General features: G+C 47.5%; 1 protein-coding gene across 8 annotated transcripts in view; it reads left to right on the top strand.

Moving 5' to 3' along the window:
• Positions 1-12,370, top strand: part of GAB2 (GRB2 associated binding protein 2) — a 114,535-nt gene that overhangs the window by 3,167 nt on the left and 98,998 nt on the right. For 2 of the 8 annotated variants that reach the window (XM_071726845.1, XM_071726757.1), the window contains exon 1: positions 8,118-8,592. The exons of 1 other annotated variant lie outside the window; for it this stretch is intronic. In XM_071726845.1, coding sequence (XP_071582946.1) covers positions 8,521-8,592 — 72 coding nt within the window. In that variant the 5' untranslated portion in view covers positions 8,118-8,520. Of the gene's footprint in view, positions 1-847; positions 997-8,117; positions 8,593-12,370 lie in introns of those variants that run through there. 5 more of the 8 variants (XM_071727002.1, XM_071726923.1, XM_071727312.1 and 2 more) reach the window with 4 other exon arrangements.

The raw sequence follows: 12,370 nt of genomic DNA, 5'->3' as shown, positions 1-12,370 counted from the left end.
ATTAAGCTGCTTGCCCAAGGTTATAGAAGATGTGTGGCAGAACTATGGAACTGACCCAAATCAACGGAATCCTTGCTCAGGAACTCCCCCCAACCCAATTCTTCCCTCAGTTTGCCTTTGGGTGCACTGCCACACCAGAAGCAAGGCAGGATGTTTGCAGCTGATCCAGTTTCAAACATGGTTTTTGCATTTCTAAGATCATAGACTGTGCTCCAGTGATTTTTATCTATCCCTGTATATCCCAAGGCCTTTCAGAGATAGAGATCCTGCTGTTTATTTTTTATTACTTTTACAATTGATTATTTTTTTTGTCTGAATAATTTGAAGCAGACAACAGGGTACATTTTTAATTTTCTTTGCAAAGCTTCATCTTGCTTTTTGCTCTTCACCAGTGGTTGTATATCTTACTGCCAGGTTAATGTACTGATATTTGTCTCTGCTGTAAAAATAGAAGGTCTAAATTTTCAGAAGTCACTAATCATATGGGTGTTGGCAAAGGAATACACAAATCAATCAGAAAAATTGTGTGGTCTGGGAGGTGGCCTTTATAAATCATGTAAACACACAAGTTTCTGTATTGGGATGTTCTGTCTGCACTTCTGAAAGTTGCTAGATTTCCAGCCTCAGGGAAAAATAATTGTATTTTCTGAATGCAATGACTTTTTAATGCTTCTGTGGTGTCTTTGCTTCCAGAGTGATTTCTGAGCATTAATTCAGTGCTGTTTTTGTGGCCCTTTGAAGATGCTGGGCTCCAGGTGCTCAGTACTGTGCTTAAGCCTTGTAAAGCAGGCTTGTGATCCATATTTTTCTGAGACCCTGGATCTCCTCTTTTTTGCCTGTCCCTCAGCCTTGCTGTTGCTCTGTTGATGAATGCACAGCCACGAGCTGCCTGTCCAAGCAGGAGACTGCTTGTCACCCACTCCAGACAACTTCAAGGCTTTCTGACCTCTGTGTGTCAGTGCTGCCAGGGCTGCTCACTCAGCAGTGATCCTTGAGGTGAGTGCAGAAAAGTCAGAGGCAGACTTGCCAAATGCCATGGAGGGAAGCAAAGCCAAGGTTAGGATCAAGGTTAGGTTCAGAGGCTCCCTTGCCCAACATGAATTTCTCCCATTTCTGCAGAAGTCACAGAAAATCAGTGCTCAGCCTGTAGCCAGTTCACAGCAGTGGGAGATGCAGCTGCAAGTGGTCACCTACTGCAGAGATTCTGCTTTCCCTGTCACTGGTGGGGCCTCATTCTGACAGGTTGGAGTCACACAGTGGCATCTCTGTGAAGCTTTTGAAGTGACCTCTACAGCTGTTTATTATAAATAAGTCACCCAACAGTGTGTACAGGGCAGCACAACCACCCAGAAGGGGCTCTGCACAGCAGCTGGAGTGCTGGGAAGGGTGGGCTTCAGGTGCCTCTCTGTAAACTTGCATGGGTGCTGCTTTCTGTTTCACCCTACCCATCTGAACTTTGCCACCTGCAAAACCCCAAAAAACCCACAGAAATCAAATGCCAGAGCTTGGTTTACGTGATGGCTGCAAACAGCCTTTCAAAGTCCATTATTAGTAGTAGTATCAATAAATTATCAGCATTTATGGTGATTTTGGAAGCACGAGGTTCAAGTATTTAACAAATTTCATGAGCCTGTTTGCTAACGAACTTGGTGGATGATGTACCAGGAAGGATTACATCACCATCTCTTTATTTTACATGTTCAAACTGGTGGTTTTAGCACTCTGTTACTCCAGTCCTGGACTGACATGGGGTACCATGTGTAACAGTGCTGGAGAAAAAAAAATAGGAAGAAAGTTTGTGCTAAACCCTCTGGGATAGAACATTATGAAGTGTTCATTTCCCAGATCATTAGAAACTCAAAATAACCATCTGGCCAAAACCAGAGCTGCATATGCCTGCATCTCTGGCCTCACAGCATCCAGCTGGAAGGGGGGCTACTCTAGCATCTGGGACTGGAAGCTTTAGAGCATCCTTTGCTGCTGATCTTAGGGAAATCTCTTTACACTTTGGTCTTCAAACAGTTGATCTGCCACTCCCAAGTTGAGCTGACTTTTAGGAGATGTGTGTCTGAAATGCAATAGCCATTTTTAACCAGGAATGTAATACACTTCCTATGCCTCCAAATGGTCTTAAAAGCTTTGAAATCACAAGCCTTGAAACCTCCACGTGTGATTATTTTCACCATTAAAAAAAGTTATTTATTTTGGTCTCCCATTTTCCTGGCCTCAGCATCTCTCAGGAGGATAGCAGTGTGTCTTCACTCCCAGTGTTTTGGGGCCATAAGAAAAAATCACAGTATGATGGGAACAGGCTTTCACATGCTGCTTCCTACTACTAATACCAGTAGGAGCTGGGGGATATGAAATGCAGGTCTGCATGCTGATGGCTTTGTTACATTTACCCAATGCCACTCTCTAGATTACCTCTAGGAGAGCTCTAAGTCTGCTATAAATACAGCATTTTGTATATTCCTTGTTGTCAGCTGGTGATGTACAGAAGAAGATGGGGCCTGAGGGACTCTTTCCCCATCAGCCATTCACTCCTGCTCATGATGTCAGCTTCCTTACTTGTAGAATAAGGATCAGAAGATTTATTTGTCTCTAAGCTCTTGTGCATCAGAGGTCTGTCTGTGCTCCAGGAGTTCTAGCTTGAAGGTGTGTGTGGTCTACAACTGTAAACAAACACAGATACATACTCTAAATTTAAATTTAACCTTTCTAGCCTGAATGTAATATGACAGCAATGACATCCTTCTTCTAATAGATTTTTTAGTTCATTTTATTGACTGTACAGTGCAAGGTCATATCCTGAAGGGCTATTGCTGGAAGGAGTAGGGGGAAAGCATCTGTTTTTATTCTGGCTTCTGTTTTGACCAGCAAATATAATGGCACATGACCGCTGAGCTGAGGGTAATCCAGTTACAAAAGTCTTCAGAGTTACTGCACCAACCAAATTAAACTTGATTACATCCAATTATGCTGAAAAGCCAGACAGCAGCTCTTAGCTTGGGGTGAAGTAACTTCTTGTGACTGCCTGCAGGGAGGCCTTGCAGGGTGTCAGGAGGATAATTGCTCCTTTGCTCTACCACAGAGCACCATCTGCTCTTGAAGTAATGCCTAAGGATGTGAGAGTGTACCAGGGTCAGGTAAACAGGCAGGGGAGCCCAGTGAAGATTTCTCCCTGCTTGTTTTATCATCATTTGGTTTATGGTTGCTTACCCTGGACCCAGCTGCTGTCAAAGCCCTATTGTGCCAAATAGGGAGGGAGTCATTTCCATACAGAGCTTCTGGTCTCATCAGGAAAAGCAAATAAGGATGAAGTGGCCTTTATACTTAAATCAGAATAGTGGCCGTGTCTGGATCACTGCCTGGTGCTCTTTCCACCAAGCAATGCTATGGTGGCTTTCTGTTTTGAGAAGAGGAGAAAAAAATAGATGAGAAAAAACCTCCCCATTTCATTCTTTTCCATGGTGGAAACAGTGTAAGTGAGGGGGGAGGGAAGGCTAAACATAGCTGCCAAAAATATCTGGATCCACGAAGAAGAGTTTGTATGAGGAACTCATCCATTCTAGAAGGAAGGACCAGGCATAAAGAAGCTCCATCTGGGCCCAAAATTGAGAAATATTTCAGAAATATTTCAACTCCAGACAGTCTTAGAATCATAGAATCCTAGAATGGTTTAGGTTGGAAGGGACCTTAAAGATCATCCAGTTCCAACCACTTTGCATGGGCAGGGACACCTCCCACTAGATCAGGTTGCTCAAGGCCCCATCCAACCTGGCTTACCACAACTTCCTTGGACAACCTGTTCCAGTGTCTCACCACCCTCAAAGGATTTATTTCTAATGTCTAACCTAAATCTCCCCTCTTCCAGTTTTAAACCATTTCCCCGTGTCCTCTCACTACACACTCGTGGAAAAAGCCCTACCCCAGCTTTCTTGTACGCCCCCTTCAGATATTGGAAGGTGCTATAAGGTCACCTTGGTCACCTCACACCCCAATTTCCTCAGCCTGGCTTCACAGGGGAGGTGCTCCATCCCTCTGAGCATTTCAGTGGCTCCTCTGGACACATTCCAGGAGCTCTATGTCCTTCTTATGCTGGGAACTCCAGAACTGGACACAGGACTTATTCCAAACTGTCCATTTTATTGAGGGAAGCAGGACTGGGCTTTACCCTGGACTGAAGGTGGTTCCTGAATAGTGAAGCCCATTGAGTTATCTTCAAGTACAAGGACCAGAAGTGTCCACTGACTGCATCCACAGGCACTGCCCAGCTCAGCACTCCAGCCCCCTCCCCATGCTCCCTGGTGCTCTGCATCCACTCTTGATGGGATGTGCTGATTTTTGCCAGGATCTCCAACAGTATTGGCACAAAACCAGTTAATTCTGTTGTTTTCCCATCACCACCACTATCAACTGGACCATCAGGACCAAGGGAGAATGTGCACCTTAAACGCTGCTGACCTGTGAGTTCTCTTGTCCCTTCTCTTCTTTGTCTATATTAGCCCCCATCTTTGCCACAACACTTGTGAAAATGCTTCAAACTGTCTCATAAACTGATCCAATACCCTGTGCTGCTATTCCTCCTGCTCATGGAAAAGAGGCAGTGCTGCTGGAGCTGCTGTTTATCAAGTGCAGGAAAGCCCTGTCTTGTGGTTTGATTTCGATTGTGTTTTTTTCTGGGGGGCTCACGCTGCTCTTTTACAAAGGGTGGTGGAAAGCTTGAAAAGACTCGAGTTCTTGAAAGAAATGATGATGATTTTTTTTTTTTCCTAACCTTGAAAATTCTTGAAGAAATAAAAAGCCGTTGCTTCCATCTAGCTCTGCTGCAGGAACTGTTTGGTGAAGATAAAGTCGGGTCGTATTGTTGCAGAGCTGGATCTCATGAGATTGAGCATCCGCTCAGAATTGAAAAGCAGGCACGTAGCACCAAGCAGCACAGCAGAGTTTTAGAGCCTTTTCCCCTCCACAGCATATTTCGGTTCCTATTAACTTCAGTACAGGGCATTTCCAAGGGATTAATGCCTGGCTGGGGTAAGTGGCCCAAAGAATTTCAGCCAGCTGGTCCCTAATCCCCAGGAAATGCCCAGTGTCTCCATCCATCTCTGCTGCTTACACCAGCCACCGGGAGCCAGGAGGGGAATTGCTCTGCCTGCAGCTTCTCCATCTGCCAGTAGATGGCACAGCTCATTTAAATAAATTTGGAGCAGGTTGGAGAAGCGGTGGACATTGTGGTTTCTTTCTTAGAAGTTGTGATTTTTCATAGATTTCGGTTTCAGCCAAGAAGAGGGAAGCACACTGAAGGTTATGATTTAAAACCCCGGAGGTTTCTGCAGGAGAAACCGTAATTTTATTTTGTGCACCCCAGCACGTGAAACAAGCTGCACAAGGGCTTTTTCTTGAAAAAATGTTTTTCTTTCTGCCTTCCCCTTGAGTGAGGAACATGATTTCTTACATGGCATCTCTTTATCTCTCCCTTGCTACACCACTAATTCTTCTCTTCCCTCTTCAGTTGCTCCTGCTGCCTGAGACGGATTCTCAATGGTTTCGTTTAACTCCCTTGTTGGATTTTTCCAACACAGGGCTGTGGTCTTCACAGTTTTCCACCAGGGCTGCTGGCTTTTAGCTCAGACTCCAGAGATTTACGCAGTCAGCTGGGGCCAGCCTGAGTTCAGTCTGGAAGAACAGCTTGAAGTTGGTAAAACTGTTACGAACGTGCAGGAGCTGCCAAATCAGAGCTGCCTTATGACATCCATCGTCTTTTTAACTCCTAAAGGCATTGGGGGTAAAATTTATAATCCTGGCCAAATGCTTTAAGCAGGGCCAGCATTACAAGGCATTGTAATGTTGCATGCATGGGATCATATGTAATCTGGCAGCCCACTGCCAGAATTAACTCCCTGTTCCCACTCTGAGCACAGCCACGGTGGGATTAGGGAGGCAGGTTCACATGGAGACTCTTTGTTTCGAGAGAATATTTCTGTGCAGAGCTTATATTTCACATTTGAAATGGCAACACACTTAATTCAGGAAATGCAACCCACTTCCCAGCCAAAAATCCCAGCAATCTGAGTTACTTGTGTCAGGTTTTTGCAGTAGGCATCCCCAAAGTGATGAAAAAAAGAACTTACAGGGGTACTTCATGTTCTGCAAACCATCTAGATATATCCTCACATCAATAAATGTGATCCAGAATAGAGGATGAGTGGGGAGAAAGGATAGCAAAGCAAGGGAGCAGGGTAAGAAACCAAAGGCTGTCACAGAATCTGTCAAATAATTCATTCCAGTTCACACGATGGTAATTATGGAGCATTTCTTTAAACAGCCATCGCCCAGCTGAAGTGTTTCAACTGGGGGTGGTGAAAGTTGTTAACATAAAAATGCAGACAGGGTTCTCTGCAACTGGTTTTCAAACTGATACCACTTTTGCATTGGTCTCAGGATGAGCAAATTCCTAACCTGTGAATCACAAACACACACTGTGGAATGGCTTTGCATGATAACCAGTGTATTAATAATGATCAGCTGCTCTCGATTGGGTCTTTACAGATTCCCAGGAGGTCACCAGCTTCCTTGAAATTGCTCTGGGTTTTGGGAAGGTCTCTCAGGCACAGGTCACCAGGCCACAGCTTTGCCTGCCAATGTTCAAAGTGCCTCTAATCCAGGAGTTTGCGGGTGAGACTCTCACTCTCATGCAGTGGAAATTGATACAGCTCCAGTGCACTGAATAAGGCAATGCTGGCTGGTGCCAGGCCAGAACTGCCCTCTCTGTCCTCCCCTCCTCTCAGCTCCATCACACAACACTGTGCTGGCAGAGATGGCAAGCTGATCCAAACCATAGCTGGCATCTGTGCAGACATTTCCCAGTGCTTGAATAGGACCAAGCCCTTTTGGGCAGTGAAAAGGCAGAAAAATTTATTTTTTTATTTATTATTTTTTTTTAGCCTTTGCATTGCGCTGGCAGGAAAAGAAAAAACAAAACAAGCTGTTAAAAAAAAAAAAAAAAACAAAACCAAACAAAAAAAAAACCCAACACATTTGTAACAAATGCCATACTGGTTCTTTAAGGACTTATTCCCTTCTTTTATGTATTCACAAAGATGATAAACAAATGGCTTAACTGTGCTGTCCCCGTCTAAGAAAAGAGGTGTCATGCCTACCTCCCAGAGGCACTCGGAGTTGTAATTACTCCTCTGAAGTGATGCAAGATTCCCGCTCCAGCAACATTGTGTGAAGATTGTTGTTGTTTGACACCCAGTAGAGCATCCCCGCCAGCCTGGAGTTGTTATTGCACCAGCTAGGGAAGGCACCAGCAGCACCGTCCCTGCCCACGGAGGAGGTTGGACAGGCAGGGAAGTTGAGGCAAAGAAGACTGAATGTGCCCAAGCAGGTTTGGAGCAGAGCTGCTGTACAGAGACAGGGCTTAGAAATCCATCCCCAGCAAACAACCACGAGTTGGATTTTCTTAATAAGTGGCAGCGTGAGAGTGTCGTGGGCTTGGCTTTTATGGGTGCCATGCCCAGGGTTTTGCTTTTAAGGATGCAGCAAGAGGAGGGTTAGAGTATAAGCTTACTCAGGGCTGCAGAGGAACGTTTTATTGCTGGCTGAGCTGGGGAGAGGATCAGGCTTTTAAATGTACAGTGTTTCTAGATCTGGAAGATGATAGTTAATCTCAGCCAGGGTATAACATGCTGCAGTATAAAACCCAGCTTGTCTACATGACACTCCAGTGGCAGTCAGATTCCCTTTCAGTGGGCGCAGCACCATTATTTCAAAATCAATAATAAAATGTGAAGCTTTTATCGATTCCCCTCAAAAATTTCAATTCTTTTTTTTCTTTCTTTCTTTCTCTTTTTTTTTTTTTTTTTTTCCCCCTCCTGTAGAGTTTTCTTGCCATCATTCGTGTCTGGGTGTTCCTTGCTCAAGCTCTTTGTTTTCCTATGGAACCTTCACACACACAAGCCCGGGATCACAGTGGGGCAACAGCCAACTCCTCCTTCCTGGGAGAGCCCTGTCCATCAAGCGAAGAGAAGCTTGAGGGGGGAGGGTGAGGTTAAATCTTCCAGCGAAGAGCTTTGGGGATGTGTATGTGTGTGTGTGTGTGGGGGGGGGGGGCACTTTTTGGTTAAAGCAGCCCTGCAGGAGATCACCTGCTGCAGTGGGTACAAAGTTTATAGATGCGGGAGGAGCAGGAATAAGAAGCAAACCCTTCCCGAGTGGCAGGAGGGGGCCAGCCAGGGGCCGGGCAGCCCCTTTTCCCCGCGGGGTTTGTATCTTTAAAGCAGGCTGGCGGGGCGCCGGGCCGGGCGGGAGGCGTGGTGAGCCGGGGAAGGAGCCAGTTTCCTGCTTCCCCGCTCGCAACCGAGCGGCAGCGGCGGGGGGAGGCGCTCATCGCCCCCCCCTTGTCCATCCATTTACCCACCCACCCACCCATCCATCCACCCACCCACCAACCCACCGCCCTCCATGGGCCGGCGCTGCCGGCGCTGAGCGCCGGGAGGCAGCGCCCGGGCTGCCGCGATGAGCGGCGGGGAGGTTGTTTGTTCGGGCTGGCTCCGAAAGTCACCGCCGGAGAAGAAGTTACGGAGATACGTAAGTCTCAACCTCCCCTATCTCATCTCTATAACCCCAACCCGTTCGGGGAGATCGGGCTCCTCCACCCTCTTTTTCCCCTTCCCTCCAGCACCCGCTTCCAGCCCGGGTGCACCTGCTGCCGCGGAGGCTGGGCAGGGCGGGGGGTGCCCCATGCTCGGGGTGCTTCATGGCCAAGGCGAGGGGTGGAGAGGGTGGTCATGGCTCCCCGCTGCTCGGGGAAGGGGGATGGGAGCATTTCCGACTCCCCCCCTTCACTCCCCGGCTCTCCCCCCGCGGTACCTGTGGGGTGATGGCCACGGCTCACCCGGGTACCCAGTTTTGGGGCAGTCCTTGCTGCGCCCCACGGTGGCCGGGCTCTACCCGGGACCTGCCACTGTCACACCCCTCCTTTGAAGTCGCGGTGTTGTGGTTTGTTTGGGTTTTTTGGTTTGGTTTTTTTTTTTTTTTTTTTTTTTTAGGGCAGGTTGGTAATACCTTTGTCCTAAAGAGGAAAGGTAATCATCCATCTGGGATTCACCCCCCCGGCCCCTTGACACCCCCATAACCGCCGCTTTCCTCCCTCCTGGCGCACGGTTCCTATTAATCATTTAACGTCCAAAGCCTTTGAAGATAGCAACAGTAGCGCTTCGATAGCCTTTTGTGTCATTGGCGGCTGCGATCAAACACTTCAAAGAAGTTGTAAAAAGAGGGTCCAAATGCCAGCTCTGTTACATTCCCCACTCATTGAAAGAAATAACTGTTCTTTGCGCCCTCCGCCTGACGGTCTCGCTGTGTGCCACGAGCATCAGAGCTCGGAAATGCGGCTCCGTCGAGCTGCCATCCTATGACTCGGCACATCCCTTCCCCGGGATGCAGCCAGGGTCCTATTCCCTGGCTCCGGTGATCTGCCGGGTTTTGGGTGGCTGGGATGCAGCCTCGGGGAGAGACCTGGATTCTCTCCCTTCCTTTCGGTGGATGGGTGGGAGGGGATCAGGCAGATCATCCGTTGGTCCCGGGGCTTTTCCTTGCGTGGATTTTGGGAGCGGCAGGCAGAACAAGTGCAGCTGGTGTCTCCCCAGTGGATGGTATTGATCGATGGAAGCATCACTGCCTACCCTGGGGAGGGTGGTGGATGTCTGTAGTGCCATAGCACAGGCTAGGGCAGGGCTGGAGGAGTATGCAAATTGTGTCCTGGTGTTATTAGCCTTGTCTAAAAGAGGTGCAGCCCCCCCACATGCATAGACTACGTCCCATCACATTAGCCTGTGTGCCCTGTTGCTCTGGGCAATCCTTTCCCAGTGTGCCTGACCCCTTTCCAGGGAGGATCGGGTTGGTTGCGGGATGGAGCTGCCAGGGAATCCCGCTCATTTGCTCCCTGTCACCCTAAATTTACTGAGACAGAGGTGAATCCATGTGTTTACAGGAGAAATCTCAGTCCCCTAATGTATGCAGGGAGGCTTTGTGGGAGATGGCCAGAGTGACTTTGTGCATGCTGAACTCTGGAGGATGCTTTTAGCTTAATGGAGCAAAGCACCTTCCTCCGGCAGAAATCAACTAATTGCTGATCCTGAGTCACCACTGGTCTTAACTCATCAAACCTCATTAGCTCCCCGGCATCTGCCCTGTGAAAGGCCACTCACATCTCCTTCTGAATATCCAGCTTGTGCTCCAGCATTCCAGCAAGAGCTGAATAAATCTCCTAAATGCTCCATGGGAGGGTGTGACACGCCGGCGGTTAGCGCTAAGTATCGATGTGCATAAGAGTGCTTTTCATCCAGACACATCCCAAAGTGCTTTGCAAGCCACCTTCTGTTTTCAAAACATCCTCATTCCTCCAAGAGGAAACACGGCCGTGCTGAGATGTGCCCGCCCGTCCCACACAGGGGCAGGAAGCGATGCTCAGCAGATGTCACTCGTGGGGATCTCTCTCTGCCAGAGCAGTCCCGGAGCTGTGGTCAGTAGGACTTCCCTTCCAGTCACACCAGTTGCACTGGCTTCCTGCATCACTGGCTGGATTTGAAAATGTCAGCCTAGGCTTGGACTGGGTTTTGCTCCGTGGTGCCCCCATGCCCTGGCTTTTTAATGCATGAATATTTATGTAATATTTAACGTTAATATTTAACATTAGTATTATAATTAATGGCCTTCCAGTAGCTGAAAGGGGCCTGCAAGGAAGCTGGGGAGGGGGTTTTAGAAAGGTGTGTAGTGATAGGACAAGGGGTAATAGTGCTAAACTGGAATTTAGATGAGAGATTGGGAAGATAATTCTTTCCTGTGACTTGGTGAGACACTGGCCCATGTTGCCCAGGGAAGCTGTGGCTGCCCCATCCCTGGAAGTGTTCAAGGCCAGGTTGGATGGAGCTTGGAGCCACCTGGTCAAGTGGGAAGTATCCCTGCCTGTGCCATTGGGGTTGGAACTAAATGACCTTTAAGATCCCTTCCAGCCCAAACCACTCTATGGATCTGTAATTTATTTAACTGCACTGTGCATTCAGGGTGTTGATGCATTTATCAGGTTGTTCTCTTTGACAATGCTTCAGTAGATAGAGTAGAACGTGAGGCTGGCTTTGCTCCCCTAAACCCTTCCTTCATCTGCAACAAATCCAGATGGTTTGGTTTTCCTGCACAAAAGATGAGTTTTGGGTTTTCAGCCACTGCAGCATTACATTGGCTTTTGTAGGGACTCCAAGGGAAGGCTTTGAATCACTGGCTTTGCCTCTTCCCTTATGCCTTTAGTTTCTACTCTGCTTTGAGACCTCAAAGGAGGAATCTCAGGCTGCAGGATGCTGTTAATCAGGTTTGAAATTCCTGCTCTGGCTGCATTGACACAGGGAGGATGATAGATTTATTTTTTCTTTGACAAGTGCATTTCAGATGTACATGTCTGCACATGGGCGTGTTGCTGACGCTGTCCTTGAAACTCTGTGGTTTTGTAAGCCTGGTTTTGGTTTGGTTTTACTTTTCCAGGAGATCTTTGGCAAGAAAGCAAGGTCCTAAATTTTTTTTCCAGCATTGACCCATGGCTGGGAATGGGGTCTCTTCTCCACACCTGATCCATGGAGCGTTAATCCACATTTACAGCAATATCACTTCAGAGGTTTGTGCTCCTGTGAGATTGTGGGATATTTTATGTCAGACCTCTTTGTACAATGCTCTGGGAAATATCAGGGTCAGGAGTTTCTCTTCAGTTGGGGAACATTCAGATGATCAAACCACGATCTCAGCTGAGCCCTGTAGATGCTACTGTGGTATTGAAAATAAAAGGTAACTGAACAATTGAAGGTCAAAAGTAAAGGAGAAACCAAAATACCACCTTCCACCTCCACTTGGAGCACCAAGCTTCCTTGACTGCTTGCATTGTGGTTTATTTCAGACAAACACTTCTATACCTTCATAAAATTATAGAATGGTTTGGGTTGGAAAGGTCATCAAGTCCAATCCTCTTGCCATGAGCAGGGACATCCTCAACTTGATCAGGTTTCTCAGAGCCCCATCCAACCTGACCCAGAACATTTCCTGGGAGGGGGCATCTGCCACCTGTCTGGGCAACCTGTTCCAATGTTTTACCACCCTCATTGTGAAAAAGCTCCCCTCTTTCAGTTTAAAACCATCACCCCTTGCCCTATCACTATAGGCCCTGCTAAAAAGTCTGTCCCCACCTTCATGCAAGAAAGAGTCTCCTTGGACACAGCCACCAAGCAGAGACCTGTCTTGTAATTCTCCTTGTGGCTCCTCCTTAAAACACCCATGAAAACAAAACTATTAAAAAAAAAAAACAACCCACCCAATCCCTAAA

Source organism: Heliangelus exortis, chromosome 1 (assembly GCF_036169615.1).
Source record: "Heliangelus exortis chromosome 1, bHelExo1.hap1, whole genome shotgun sequence".
Classification (NCBI taxonomy): domain Eukaryota; kingdom Metazoa; phylum Chordata; class Aves; order Apodiformes; family Trochilidae; genus Heliangelus; species Heliangelus exortis.
Note: the sequence above shows the minus strand (reverse complement) of the source record. Positions and strands in the feature narration are given on the sequence as shown.